Consider the following 15,644-nt stretch of genomic DNA (forward strand, 5'->3'; position numbering starts at 1 on the left):
GAGAGAGAGACAGAGACAGAGACAGAGACAGAGACAGAGACAGAGAGAGAGAGAGAGAAAAAAAACACATCAGAGTACTCTAAGCACACAGCCAGAGCACTTTTAATGAACACATTAGGCGGGCCGGTGACAAACAAGCACCATCCCACCGTGGCCATTACCATTCATCACAGGAGAGAGGGAGGAGAAAGAAGCAGAAAACGGAGAGAGAGAGAGAGAGAGAGAGAGAGAGAGAGAGAGAGAGAGAGAGAGAGAGAGAGAGAGAGAGAGAGAGAGAGAGAGAGAGAGAGAGAGAGAGAGAGAGAGAGAGAGATATGTATATGGCTGCCATACTGCTGGATCAAAAGAGCTTAAATATAGGATTTTGAGCTGGCTGGAAAGGTGGACAGAGGAAGATCTCAAGGCGCCAGTCACCAGGGTAGTGACTTTTAAGTGGAACGAGGCGACCTAAAAATACCTCCCCCTAGAAAAGGTGACCCAAAATGCAGATTTCTCTCCCATGACCCCATGGAACCCCCCCATGGAACCCCCCGATGAGACACGCTCGCACCCAATTGGCCGAGCTTGGGCCACTGAACGACCCCCGTGGTTGGTGTATGTGTGTGTGTGTGTGTGTGTGTGGACGGGCGGTGAAATCTGGCACACTTCCTGGTAGGTGCCAGCCTCAATGGGAGCCATGGCAACGTGGCAGGGCTGGCCGGCCGTCTTGGCTGATCAGTAAACACATTACGGGGGCCAGAGAGGGAAGCGACAGAAGAGAGAGGGGAAGGAAGTGGTTTGCAGCTCGCTTGACTAGAATAACACTTTTATTCTCTCTGTCCATCACAGCCTGCTCTTTACATTCTCTCTCCCGGCATACTGTGTGTGTGTGTGTGTGTGTGTGTGTCTGACTGTGTGTGTGTGTGTGTGTGTGTGTGTGTTCCTCTTGTGCGGGTCTGACTACAGCTTGAGGAAATGTTCGATTATGATCAGTAGTCCTCGTGCATCAAGAGAACCCTGATGTCACATTTGAATATAAATGGTTAAGTGCACGTGGTACATTCTTTGTAATACATATTTAATGAATAGAAGAGTGCATGATGAGCAGTATATGAGTGTGCGGGCAAGTGTGCGTCATGTTGGAGTGTTGCATACCGGATAGCCTTCTGTCTTCTTCTGACACCACTTCAGCAAAGCGTTCCTCTTGGAGCCGCCATATTCCCTGGACAGAGCGGCCAGGGGGTCCTTCCTCTCCTCCCTAACACACAGAGAGAGAGAGAGAGAGAGAGAGAGAGAGAGAGAGACAGAGACAGAGACAGAGAGACAGAGACAAAGTGATTAACCGACAATCTCGCTAATACTACATCAACAATCAATACAGCCCCAGTAATTTCCTCAACAAACCCATAATTATTGGATTGAGTGCACTCAGAGTGTGACATGACCCAATTATCTGGGGCATTATCACAACGGACCGGTTACGCTTCTGCCAGATGGACTGTAGTGACTCTGGAGGAGGAGGAGGGGGGGGTCTATGGCAGTGATGATAAGCTTACAGTACACTGATGCATATTTAACACAGCTTTCGCTCTAGGTGCGTCATTGGCCTCGTCGTCGGATGAGGGGGTGGGGGATGAGAGATGTCAATAATACAGAGAGGGCGACAATTGGAAGAGAGAAAAAGGATGGGAGCAAGAGAAGAAGCCCCCTTCTCAAAGCTGCAGGGGCATACAGAGCAGGGGGTGCCAGGGAGGGTCTCACCTTACTGACCACTTGGTTTGTACTTAAGTTAGTCCATTCAGACTGTATCGAGGCCGCAGTGGTCGAATTACAGCGACTGTGCTTGGCCAGGTACAGTGATGTATGCGTTTTTTCTCTCTCTCTCTCTAAAAACGCCTATAGCCGAGCATTTGTTCCGCTCAGAGTTGCCTTCCCATCATTCCTGGGCTCCGATAACACGTCCGTCATTGTCATCGAGAAACTGGACACCTACTGTTGCTTAACACTGAGTACCTACAGCCAGCTGATGTAAAGACCCGATGACAAAACCTCATTCATGCAGCGCCCATAAGGCTGAGACTTACTGTAACAGGTACTGTTACCATCAGGCCCCCACAGATGAGAAAAGGACAGATTATAAGACATTCACATACAGACACACAGGCTGGCAGATAGACAGTTAGATAAACAGGCAGCTCCAAAAGACAGGGCAACAGGTGTGCCAGACAGGAAGTGAGACAGGAAGTCAGGCAGGATTAAAAAGAGAGAGAGTGACAGAGACAGGAGATGACACTCAAGTGTGACAGAGAGGATGAGTGAAGAGGTGAACACATATAAAATTTACACAAATAATGTTTGACTCCTTCATACACATTGTGTTCTCTCCCTAAATGCAGTGCAGGTCACAGAATTGTCAAACAGGGACAGAGACTGTACATCTAACAGAGGATGACTCAACATTCAACTCTCTACCGCATTTGGTCCCTTTCGTGCACCCCAGCAAATCTTATAATTCAACCCACAACATTGAATCACAGGCAATAACTTCATCATATGTACCAATGATGTTGCTATTTCTGCATATCTGGGGTTCCCATATTTAACAAAACCATCAGTCTGGAATGTCTTCAGGCACTGCACTGCATTGAGTTTTTCATTGTTATGCTGTAAACAGTTCCTCCCGAAACTGTGTTTGCTGTTAGGGGAGGATGCTCATGATTCAAGCCTGAGTTTGAAATGTCAAGATGCCTTTGCCCATCAACAGTAAAGGAAAGCCACAGAAATGGGTTGTTTAGAAGCGGTTCTGTCCTATTTGTATATCATGGTTGTCATCTTGTTCTTCTGACCTGTTACAACTGGAACACAGTCAATTTGGGTGTCAGATGCAATTCTTAGCAGCCACCTCCGAGGAAAATGGAACGTGACAAAACACAGGGCCGGGTATTTTGGTTCCATACCTTAAGCGGCCTCTGGTTGTGGGGGTGACTGACGCCGTGGGGGAGGAGCTTGAGGTGAGTGACAGCTGCGGGGAGGAGGGTCCAAGCGTAATCAGGGGGGTGGAGCCGGTGTTTTCCGTGACGGATAGGTCCCTCTTCAGCTCCTCACTGCTACGCCGAGATACTGAGAAACAAGTCAACAAACAAACAGACACACACACACTCTGGTGATGAGCTCATGGCTCTGGGTTCATGCAGGGCACGCGCGCACACACACACACACACGCACACCCACGCACACCCACACCCACACACACCCACACACACGAAACCCACTAATCACAGACACTAATCACCACTTAACTGCTACAATGAGACAAAACAACAATGACTACATTTCTGCCGAGATACTGAGAAACACAACAGGAAAGTCAACAAACAAACAGAGCGCACGCGTACACACACACGCGCGCACACACACAAACACACACACACACTCTGGTGATGAGCTCATGGCTCTGGGTTCATACAGGGCGCGCACGCACACACACGCGCACACACACACGCACAGTTGAAGCCCACTAATCACAGAGACACTAATCACCACTTAACTGCTCAATGAGACAAAACAACAATGACTATATTTCCATGCCAAATTACGGAATAATTACAATATTCCGATTGCACGAGTCATGTAAACACCTTATTCCAGCTGCCATAACACGATTAAGCTCATATTCTGAACCCGTAGTATATGCCTCTTTTAACCAGAATATTGTGGCATGTAAACACAGTACACACCCTTTTAGAATATTAAATTCCGTCTGAGCATGTTCAGGCAAGGAATTTCAGTTTGATGCTCTGACACTTGGCAAACATAGGGAAAGGTTTGCACTTGTAGAGGGAAGATGAGGTCAATTTCACCTGTGTTGGCTAAACTGCACTGGCTTCCTGTGGAACAAAGAATTAATTTTAAAATTCTTCTGTTTGTTTTCAAAGCTTTACATGGTTTAGCACCTCAGTATTTATGTGATCTTTTAATTCCTTACTGTCCTCCTAGAGCTCTTCGATCATCTTCCCAGTGTCTTCTTTGTGTTCCTTCTGCCTCTCTTAAATCCAAAGGTGACAGAGCTTTCTCTGTCTATGCTCCCCAGCTTTGGAATAGCCTTCCTGATGTTGTGAAATCCTGCCCCACTATTAGTAGTTTTAAATCCAACCTAAAGACCCACCTCTTCTCCCTAGCTTTTAACACTCCCTGACTCCCTCACCTGTCCCTTTTTTTATATGTTTATATGTATTATTGTTATTATTATTATTATTATTATTATTATTATTATTATTATTATTATTTTATGTAAAGCACTTTGGTGCAATGCTACTGCTTTGAAATGTGCTATATAAATAAATTTGACTTGACTTGACTTGAATTTATGTATTTAAACCTGAAAGCTTATGTCATGATGGAATTTAATGATGGGTGAAAGCATCATAATGCTTCTGTAATGCTAATGAGAAAATGCAGGTTTTGCACTGCTGATGGATGACGAATCGGTGGAAAGAACACAAAGCAGCCTATTATAAAGGCTAAAATGCAAAACAATAACGGCTCTAATCTGGCCAAATTCACCTATTTTAGTGTCATGAATTAAATTCAGGGACAGAGACCGCTGATGTCACAATGCAGATACTACTTCAACTGCACATCGCTATTTATTCCAAATATACTGATTAACATGCGAACAGGAATATTCCCTTTTCTGTTGCACATGGAAACATCTTATTCTGAATATGGACCTTGATGGGAATATGGAGTGCATGGAAACCTGGACATTAATAACAGCAACAGCGAAAGACAGATGGCACACAAGCGTAAACACACCTGAGATGGATTTGGACGAGTCAATGTTGGGCACCCGCTGGAGAGCTGAGCCTGAACGTGTGCCCGGTGAAGTACGGAGAAGGTGCTCTCCTGATGGGTTAACACACACACACACACACACATAGACGTACACACACACACTCAATGTAACCATTCTCATGTTATGAGCCACTATATTGGGTTTCATGTTTTATTCAAATAGTATTATGTGGGATGATATTAAAGTGGGGGACCCAAAGGCCTGCTGGCGTGTCCATAATCATGAAAGGGTTGAGCACCCACACACACACACTGAAAGGACACTCAAAGCAGCTTCCTATGTGCATATATGGTACATTTCCGCTACCAATAAATAATACATTTATTTCTGGGGGAGATAAATGTAAAGACAATACCTATACTACAAAACCTTCAGTATAAACTTGGCATATTTATATAACCCCAAGTACTCCTGAACTCACCCTACCTCTGAAAAACAGTAGACAGCTGCATGTGTGTCTAAGTGCATACATATGGTATGGTTTGTGTAGGATCTGAGGCGAGTGCCGCCACACACCTGTTTCAGATTCCTTAGAGAGATTCACATCTGCTTTAGTGTGTGTGTGTGTGTGTGTGTGTGTGTGTGTGTGTGTGTGTGTGTGATGGGGCCCAGTGGGGTGCAGGGAAGAACATACCTGGCATACTGAGGTCAGAGTAGCTTGGTCTTTTGTCCACCAGAGAGCAGAGGGGTTTGGGTGTGGTCACAGAGTGCCGCTGTAAACCAAGACAGCACAGTTCAAGTCCAGATAACATAGATATCATAACCTTTCTTTGGAACAAAACAAAGCTGTTTGTGTTTATTAGCTTATAGCACATAGCAAAAACACAATGAAGGTCAAAGGTTGCAGTGAGGACACAGTGTCCTCAAACAAACTTCCTAGACTGTGGTGCGGTTTACAGAGACTGAATTAAGACTTTCGGCTCTTACGGAACCTTAAGTGCGACAGCGTCCAATCATCTGAGTAATCAGATGTTCTATAAATATGAGTCAATTACTTGTGGCTAACACAGCTACAAACACAAGATCATAAGGCAGTGCTTGTTCGCATCCACAATGCTCATATTCATCACAGATGAATGGAGTGGGATTTACTGCCCTGTGGTCATGTCCAGCATCATGTCTTCTGGGACTCTTACGCACACACACTCCCTAACTAAATTACACACAGACGTACGCTCCGCTGAGGTATGCAAAGCATTCGGCTCCACAGGGCATCTTCTTGGCTTTACTGTACGGGCGCAGACGTCTGAGCCCAGTGTCTCATTTTGGCTCACTACTCAAAGTGAAATCTAATGAAATCGCTGGACAGATTAAAGACGTGTAGTTCATCATCCCTGTGGAAGAAGCGACCATTTCCACTCATAAAATTGTCAAGTCTCACAGTGATTAATTTAACCAGACTGATGATGGAAGACATGCAGGTGTAAACATTTAGTGTAAACAAAAAAAGTTTGTTAAGGGATATAATCCACCAGTTCAACATCATGTTAATGGCTGTAATTTCATGGAAAAGCTTGAATGTTTTTCTTGAATGTTTGTGTGTTTGTTGTTTGTTTTGTTCGGTCAGATCCATTTCACACAGACGGGCAGATCTGTAATGCTGTTCCACTGGACCTCTGGGATGTTCTGGATTTCCGGGAGTGATGATGTCAGAAGAGGAGGACGATGGAATCTCAAGGCGAACCCTTTTCCTTCCTCTCCTATGTCCATCCTCCCCTCCTCCGCCACCCTCACATGAGTCCAGACACATGATGGAGACAGAGGTCTGGACATACTACTGAATATTTCATCTTTAATAAACCTGTGTGACCTTCATGAAAGAGAGGTCAAGCATTTCCCTCTGCACAGCTTTTATGACCATCCAAATGAGCAGCCACGAAGGACTGTAGCGCGTCCTGAGAATATCAATCTTCCTGGGAGACATTTCCCCCCACAGTAAAGCACCATCTTCATTCATGGACCAAACCCGTTGGCATTCATGAATTAAGACTCTTGCTGAACGCCATATTGCCACAGCATGTGTGTGTCCTGGGGGAATGATACCAAAAGAGAGGCAACCGCGAGCACAGCTTCGCTACTATCTCCCCTGACATTCTGCATGGTCAATACAGTCCTCCCCCCACTCAAATAGAGAACAAACAAGGGGATGAAGACCAGAAAATAACTATAAATATCCCGTTCTGCACATTTCTTTTTCAGCACAAACATCCTGTTTTGCCCCCTAAAGGTGCGCCTGCATTGTAAATGAAGCTTGAGCGGCGAGCTGAAGCAGGAGTCTCTCTAGAGGACATCCGCCTAAGGAGTGTCCAGAGAAGGAGGAGGAGGAGGAGGAGGAGGAGGGGGAAACCCCCACGCACACCGCACGCTCTCAGAGAGAGAGAGAGAGAGAGAGAGAGAGAGAGAGACTACCACTGGAGCCGAGGCATCCACAGTATTGTGTGCAGGCGACGCACACGTGCGTGAGCACGCATCCCATCCATCTGCTAATTCCATTAGGATGTCAAAGCCACAGAAACTCCCCTTTGATCGCAGTCACAGCCTCATCACACGTACAAACAGAAAGGTGAAGTCATGGAGAGGAGTTTGTCACCTTATCAGAAAACCTGAAGTCAAGTCATGAACTACCTCGCATAACTACCTTGCACGGCTGAGAAGCATAATCTCTCCTTTGACACAAATCAACTTTACGAGGACCTTACGGCAGCCGTTAACAACCGATTTGCTCTCATGTGCTCTCAGAAGTTGAGGACAGGAACTTATGGAATTTCCCTAAAAAACAATGGACCAGCCTTCCCCCATCAATAGGGTTTATGCAAGACTACATTTCTTAATAACACCATCTACCTCATATGATTCATCAGGTTTCTGCCCACAGAGATAACACAGCAGCCCTCGGCAACGGACACAGGATTCCACTGTAGCTTACTGTCTTATGACACGGCGTGTGGTTGAGTTCCAAAAGGAATGGATGCCATACCGTTGACTGCAAGCTCTGGCCAGCTCGCACCGGCTGACTTCTCCCACACAAAATAGCAATTAAATAATAATTAGTCATTGAGCCAGATGTGCTGGTGGCTCAAATCCATCAACCAACTGCAGTGAAACAGACTCTGAAACTGACTAGAGAGGGGAACACTTAACGAGTGAGTCTGTCCGCGACTCTGGTGAATGGTTGTTGATATTGGAACTCGGCACCCTAAAACATTACAGCAGTCCCATCCATTCTGGTCATGGTTTGGTCCGAGGCACTTTGTTTGGGTCCCATCTACTGTGCCAGGACGCTGGCATAAACACCTGAGCTTTTTTTATGATGGCAGACAATGAACAGACAGCTAATACCATAACTGGTAGAGCTAGTACTCTAAGCACCACTGAATTTGAAAAGTGGATTAGAATTTTCGAGCTCTTCCTTTAATGTAGGCGACCTTGTCGGTGGTGAAAATGTGTCACTTCTACTACCTGGCCAAGATGGCTTAGCAGACAAAGACCAGTGTTGAGGTCTTGCTAGTATGATGTAGAAGTGTTTGCTCATGTGCAGGATTGAAACCACATCTGTGTCTTCTTCACTTTAAAAAGAGGTCAAGTGTGCGCCATCCATCATGCCCTTCTGACCCCTGTGACCTCAAGCTCACCTGTATGGGAGAGACGGCAGCTGCCGGAGGAGTCTTCAGAGGGCTGGGACTCAGAGGAGTACGTGGAATGGCTGCCGCGGCAACAGCAGGAACAACAGCGGGGATAGGTCCTGTCAACACACACACACAGCATATAAATAATATGATCACTGTTATAAAGTGAGGGGCAAGATATATCAGTAAACTTCAGCTGCACATGTCTATATATATATATATATATATATATATATATATATATATATATATATATATATATATATATATATATATATATATATATATATGTGTGTGTGTGTGTGTGTGTGTGTGTGTGTGTGTGTGTGTGTGTGTGTGTGTGTGTGTGTGTGTGTGTGTACGAGGCTGTTCACACCTTGTGAGGCGTTGTCGAAGCTCTTGATGAGTGTTTTAACAGTGGGCGATGGTTCAGAGGAAGTGGAGGAGCGTCGGCTAAGGCCCATACCCTGCCTCAGCGCAGCCAGGTCCCTCTCCACAGCGTTCATGTAGTTATACACACGCCCGCGCTCCTCATCCTGCCTGAAGCACCAACACACACACACACACACACACACACACACACACACACACACACACACACACACACACACACACACACACACACAATAATAAAAAAACAACAATCTCTCCTTTATATTTACAACATACCCGGCTGTCTCAATCTGACAGTTGTAGTCTATGCACAGTTACACCAATATATGCATACATTTGCATATTATCAACCACCCACTGAACTATGCTCATATACAAATATGTACCCTGCACACAAACCACACACACACACACACACACACAGTGTCGTACTTGCGGTTCTTGAGCTCATCCAGCTCTTTGCTCATCTTCTCGTTCTTGTCCTGAGCCTCCACCAGACGGCGCCGCAGGTCCCCAATCTCCTCCTGCGCCTCGGACTTGATGTCGTTAGCAATGACCACAGCCGTCTGCAGGTCTGCTTGAAACTGCCGCCACTCGGCAGACTCCTCCTGAACACAGGAGGAGACACACACACACACACTTTATAAAAACTCTGATGCAACACACAACAGAAAGCTTCCTCTGGCTTATCAATGTGAAAACGTCATACAAACCCTTATTTTGCGATTGAGGATTTTTATCTCCTTCTCCATATCATATCTTTGGTCTGTTAGCTTCTTGACTGTATCTATAGGACATAAAAGAGAGAGACAATAATCAGCTTCACCTGCACGTAGAAACTGGTAAGTCCCAGCAAGATGCCTGTCAGATAGCACCCTCTAGTGGCCAAATGTATATGAAAATGACAACAGAAAGTTACCATTGAACAGGAAAGTTTAGAGATGCCTAATTTGAGTGACAGTTTCTCCATAAGTGCCCATGTGGCCTCCCGTGAGGAAGGGATACAGTAGAGCAGAGGAGGGAGAGAGTGATAGATCAGTAATAGGTGAGATGAAAGGAGACGGCAGGACTCACTCTCCAGGTCGGAGATGATGAGGTTGTCGTGGAGTTTGACGGTGCGGTGCTGCTCCACCTCGTCCTCCAGCTCGAAGATGGTCTCCTTCATGTTGGCGATGTCCGCGTCCTTCTCCTGCAGCTCCAGACGCTGCTTCTCCAGTGCGCGCTTCTGCTCGGCCAGCTGCTGCTGGACCTCGCCACGGAACGCGCCAAAGTCACTCTCCAGCTTTGAAAGGGGGGGGGGGGGGGGGGGGGGCAGAGGTGGAAATGAACTTTTTTTTGAAACCTTCCAGCCACTGACAAATGAATGGTCGCGAGCCGCTCAGTAGTAAATCATTATTTTGCGTCTCAACCACTTTCATATTTCACCAGCATTTGGCTAGTGTCTGGTGTTTGCATTGCACATTGCAAATTCAAAAGTCAATTCAGCAAAATAATAATTCAAGAGTAAAATAACTCAAGAAATTGATTCAAGTCTCAGATTGTACAGTTCAGTATCAGGTTGTTTTCTGATTCCCATTTTATGTACAGTATTTCTCCAGACCTTAAAGGAGAAATCTGGTGATTTTTCACATACAGTAGAAAGTTTAAACAGCTAGGCAGCTACAGCACTACACTCTGGGGGCATGAACATGGGGACTCCCCCCATGTTCATGCACCCCAGAGTGCAGAACCATAGCTGCCTGAAAGCTCTAACCGTTGGCTGTAGCAACTCGAGCTAGGTAGAACCGATTGTTTTCTTTTTTTTTGTACTCGGTGACCTCGAGACATGGAGCTCTATGTGAAAAAAATCGCTGCATTTCTGCTTTAACATCTGAATGTGTGGGATGGAACATGATGCGTATGTATGCGTATGACAAAGTGTGTGTTGGTGTGTGTCTGCTGGCACACTCCTCCTTCTCCTCACCTTGCTGATGGCTTCGCGGAGCTGTGCCGCCTGGCCTCTGGTGTGTCCAAGCTCCTCTTGCAGCTGTGCGGCCCGGCTCTCGGCCCGCTCCTTCTCCACCCGCTCGCTGTCCAGCAGCTGCCGGACGTCGCTCTTCTCCCCAGCCCCGTGCATGGCCAGCAGCTGGGCCACCCTCTGCCTCTCCTGCTCCAGCTGGGCGCGGCACCTGGCCAGCTCGGCCTGGTCGCCGCCGGACGCCGCCCGGAGGGCCTCCAGCTCGCCGGCCGCCGCGTCCCGCTGCCGCCGCTCGGCCTCGGCGGCCCGCTCGGCCCGCTGGACGCGCTCCTTGAGCGCCGCCGCCAGCCCCTGGGCCTCGGCGTTCTCCTGCTCGGCCATCTTGAGCGCGCCGCTCAGCTGCCGCTGGACGCCGAGGAGCTGCTCGCGTTCGCAGCGCGCGCCCTCCACCAGCTCGCCGTAGCGCCGCTCCAGCTCCAGGTAGCGGCCGCTCTTGTGCGCGTCCGGCTCGCCGGGCTCGCCGCTGCCGCCGGCGGCGTAGGGCACGCGGTGCTCGTCCAGCAGGCCGCGGAACAGCTCCAGCTGCCGGCCGTAGAGCTCCAGCCGCTCGCCCTGCTGGCACAGCGAGTCCACCAGGAGCGCGCGCTCCTCGCCCAGACGCTCGTTCTCCGAGCTCAGCTCCTGGGCGATCTGCTGCAGGTCGGCCAGCTCCTGCAGCGTGGCCTGCAGCTCCTCGGACGTGCTGTGCTGGTTCTCCTCCATCTGGTGGATGCGCTCGGTCAGGCAGGCCACTGACACCTCGCTGCTGCTGCCCCGGCGCGAGAGGGACGGCGACGAGCGCGAGGGCGGACCGCCGCAGCCTTCCGACTCGGACGAGGAGCCCGAGGGCGCGTCCAGCGCGTCGTCGCTGGAGGTGACCACCGGCTGGTAGGCCTCGCTGCACTCGCTGTCGGCCGCCTCCGGGGACAGCGGACGCAGGCGCCGGTGGTGGTGGTCGGCCAGCAGGTCCTCCGTGGAGCCCCGGGCCGAGCCTTCGGCCGAGGAGGCTCTGGTGCCCACACTGCCCGCTCTGCTGCTGCTGACCGTCCCGGGCTCCGGGCTCAGGGAAGCACAGCGCAGGCCCTTGTCCGGGCTGTCCAGACGCTCCAGGGAGAAGCCCAGCGCGTTGAGCCGGTCCTTCAGCATGCGGTTCTCGCTCTTCAGCAGGTTGAGCTCGCCACGGATGCAGATGTTCTGGTCCTGCAGCAGCAGCAGCGTCGACTCCACGTCGGCCGCGCTGAACGGACCCGACGGCTCTTTCTCGGGGACGGCCTTCGCCGCAGGAGCTTCGTCTTCGCCATTGGCCAAATCGCCGCTGGCCTCCTCACTGGTCACACCTTCGGCTTCGTCGGTCCCAGGCTCCAGCATCCCGAGCTGGGAGTGCATGTTGCGCAGCTCCCCCCTCAGGTGGAGGATCTCCAGGTCCTTGCTCTTGGCCAGGCCCAGGAGGTCTTTGACCCGGGCCTCCAGCAGGGCCTTCTGGCTGATCTGGCCGTCCGAGCGCGACTTGCTCATGCGCGACTCGGACTCGGCCAGCACGCGGCAGCGGGAGCGCTTGGAGAGTGCTGCGGGGTCTGACGGACCCGAGGCCTTCTTGGCGGCGCCGGCTCGAGAGCGCTCCCTCAGGCTCTCGCGGTTGGAGCCGGGCTCTTTTGACTGAGACGATGTCCCACGTCTGCTCATCGAGCCTTCGAAAGAGAGAGTAGAACAAAAATGTAATACACTTCAGGGAAATATTGCAAAAATCTGACCAAGAAAATAAACTCTGCTAATACTAATGTCTCTAACATATAGCTGCCATTATCAAAGGCAACTAGTCTCCGGGAGTCAGAAAGGACACCTGAGGTGCTCTTCGTCTTGGTCTCTGGGATGCTGGGGTTGGATGTAGCGCTGCCGGTCCTTTTGGTCTTGGTGCCGGTGCTGGTTCCTACTGTGGTCCCTCCACTTCCAGTGGTAGCAGCAGGCAGATCATCACTGCTTTTTGTCTGGCAAAGGAGACAGCAATTAATCAATTTGCTCAGAACACCGATCATAATACTTTAAAAAGAGGCGGGTAAATTTACCTTAGCTAGTGGCCCCGTGGCTGCAGTCTTTGCTGTGCTCTTGCCCCCTGTGCCCATGCTGTTGGCAGCACCCTCGGCTTTGCCCTTCTCGGCCTGCTGTGCTTTAGCGCCCCCTGCTGCCTTGGTGGTAGCAGCCGCCGGCCTGCTCGCCTTTTTCATGCTGGGTTCCGAACTTCTGATACATTTACTGCGCAATCTGAGCAGAAATATAACCAAAGCCAAATATAACTCACATAACTGTGAGGATAAGATCGGCATGCATTTAAATAACAACTTAAAACAGAACACTTGATCTTCTGAGAACAGGACATAGGTTATGACCAGTCATTATATTTACTCTGGCTAATGTTAAAGTGGCTAAGTCTATCTGTGTTGGCACAGAAGAATCATTCTGCTTCTCTTGGCCTTTACTTGTGTCCTGACCCTCAACTGACTATCTGGCAACACACATCCTCTAGTCAGCGTCCAGAGGACCTTGGCTTTGGTCCAACAGACCACCACTGGATGGAGGAACTGAGTCACATCATTCATTATAGATCACCAAAACAACCAGTACCAGGCTGATTGTTTAATGAACAAAACATACCCAAATAAAATAGCAGATAAAGGCACAATCAATATGGAATGGTTGAATGAAACTACAATATGTGACAGCCCATAGACTATGTACTGTAAAAATAATTCATACAGTCTAAAGTCTACTCCATGGACTAGCAACATGGCCAACACAAATAAAACTCCTGAGTAGGTAAAGAAAACCGCATGTTTGCAAACATTAACGCTACACTTCCCCACATCAAAGGGGTATCTAATGTCATTCAGACCGAACGGTTTCTCTTCAAGCGCTCCCTTAACATACCACAATACTTATTACATGGCAGCTTACAAACAGTAGGAATCAAACTGCCAAGCACAATGACTACTCAGTAGACATAACACAGACAAAACATGATCAGCGGCAACAGAAACTTTTTAAGGTACTAATTTACATTTGCTTTGGTTATTAGCCGATCTGTTTAATTGTCCAGAAGTTTACCTCATCCGAGCAGTGGTGGTTTTCTTGGGAGAACACATTTCAGTGCTGAGGATTCTATTGCTGGTGTTATTAAGTAAGCCCAGCGAAGGATAATATTCACTCTCAAGTCCCTACAGAGTTATGTTCAAACACGCGTGCCCTCTCTGTCTCCCTCATTCAAGTATTTTCATATTCACACGGAGGGTGAGGGAACTGTCAAACTGACGGCGGTTTGAACACACACAAACCAGATGATTGGAGGGTCCTAGGCCAGACAGAGCTGTTTCTCTTATCACATCATCATGGGCGGAGGGGAAGAGGGGGAGAGAGAGAGGGAGAGGGGGAAGAGGGGGGAGAGAGAGAGAGAGAGAGAAGGCCACTTGGGCTGTGGCCTTAAAAGGCTTGCTAGGGGCAGACGGACCGTTGCTGCCTGAGGATACTGGTGCCCTGAGAAAGGAAGCTTGCATGCTCAAGACTTCAAATCGGTTTCCACACAGCCTGCTGGGATTGGACCAAGTATGTGTGTGTGTGTGAAAAGAGAGAGAGAGAGAGAGAGAGAGAGAGAGGCAGACAGACAGACAGACAGAAAGAGAAACAAGGAAAGGGAAATAAGTATGACAGCCTACACACAGCACCGGGTGATGCATAGTTAGTATCTATATAGGTTGCTTTATTTATGTGTTGATTGTCAGGGAGTAGATAGATTACAATAGAGAGTTCAGGGGGTGGTGTGTGTGTGTGTGTGTGTGTGGGGGTTACTGGTGTTGCTACCCAGAAGCTGTGAACCTTCAAGACCACATTTCCGACCACCAGAGAGCCGTCTGCAGCCCCCAGAAAGGTCACCATTTGCCCCCCACGGCCAAAAACAACACAAGAGCTCACGAAAGTCTCTTCATAGGATAGACACACACACACACACACACCCATATCCAACCGGGAATGTCTATCTTCCACTTTTTTACTAGCTCCCTTTGAAGCTGATCTGCCTGAACTGAAGACAAAACAAAGACGAAAGGTAACAAAACAAATTTTCAAAAAATTCTGTCTCAGTCGACCTCATGCAGGTCGAAACACGCGAGAAACCACCGACAGCCAGTCGTGAGAAAATGGATTCAGAGAAAAATACATGGACAACCATAAACAGACAACCTGTCTACTCATCGGAAAATAAAGTACAGAGAAATTACCGACTAAATGTGAATGATTCAGTCTTTTCTAGGCTTTGGTTAGAGGTCTGAGTGTGTAAGTGCAGGATGTCTGCCACTAGTATTTCCCCCTAATAGGCTGGAGCAGACAAAAACAGGCTAGAAAATCATAACATAGCGGAGATTCTAGATGCCCTGAGGGAGACAGGTTGGGAAGGACTCGGGGTAATATTGCTCAGCTGAGATAGGTTTGGGCAGCTTACGTGTGCTGATGCTACCGCAGCCGGCACAACACTGCCGCCAAACCTCCGGCCTTACACTGAGTCACACACACACACACACAGTTTCACATTCAAACCCTATTACACATGTATGGAAACCACACAATGATTACTACCAGATATATCATGACACATACAATAAAAACGCTGATGACCTCAAACACACACTCATTTGCATACAATTCTACTCAAAATATAAATTTACAACTGAAAAGTGAAAAGACATACTCTCGTTAAAAATCTCTTTAAAAAATCTGTTTCATTCTTACTATGCTGAGTGCCAACTGTCAG

At 48.4% G+C, this 15,644-nt stretch overlaps 1 protein-coding gene across 2 annotated transcripts in view; it reads right to left on the bottom strand.

Annotated features, from left to right (window-relative positions):
* The window catches only part of specc1lb (sperm antigen with calponin homology and coiled-coil domains 1-like b), a 29,584-nt gene that overhangs the window by 8,516 nt on the left and 5,424 nt on the right, over window positions 1-15,644 (bottom strand). The window contains exons 1-13 of one of the 2 annotated variants that reach the window (XM_042060194.1): window positions 13,949-14,119; window positions 12,913-13,108; window positions 12,690-12,834; window positions 10,817-12,537; window positions 9,928-10,135; window positions 9,567-9,640; window positions 9,286-9,461; window positions 8,837-9,000; window positions 8,467-8,576; window positions 5,469-5,547; window positions 4,795-4,884; window positions 2,937-3,099; window positions 1,135-1,237 (exon numbers count right to left, since the gene is read on the bottom strand). In XM_042060194.1, coding sequence (XP_041916128.1) covers window positions 1,135-1,237; window positions 2,937-3,099; window positions 4,795-4,884; window positions 5,469-5,547; window positions 8,467-8,576; window positions 8,837-9,000; window positions 9,286-9,461; window positions 9,567-9,640; window positions 9,928-10,135; window positions 10,817-12,537; window positions 12,690-12,834; window positions 12,913-13,108; window positions 13,949-13,986 — 3,267 coding nt within the window. In that variant the 5' untranslated portion in view covers window positions 13,987-14,119. Of the gene's footprint in view, window positions 1-1,134; window positions 1,238-2,936; window positions 3,100-4,794; window positions 4,885-5,468; window positions 5,548-8,466; window positions 8,577-8,836; window positions 9,001-9,285; window positions 9,462-9,566; window positions 9,641-9,927; window positions 10,136-10,816; window positions 12,538-12,689; window positions 12,835-12,912; window positions 13,109-13,948; window positions 14,120-15,644 lie in introns of those variants that run through there. The other variant, XM_042060195.1, reaches the window with a different exon arrangement.

The sequence above is a fragment of the Alosa sapidissima genome, chromosome 13, assembly GCF_018492685.1.
Source record: "Alosa sapidissima isolate fAloSap1 chromosome 13, fAloSap1.pri, whole genome shotgun sequence".
Lineage (NCBI taxonomy): Eukaryota > Metazoa > Chordata > Actinopteri > Clupeiformes > Clupeidae > Alosa > Alosa sapidissima.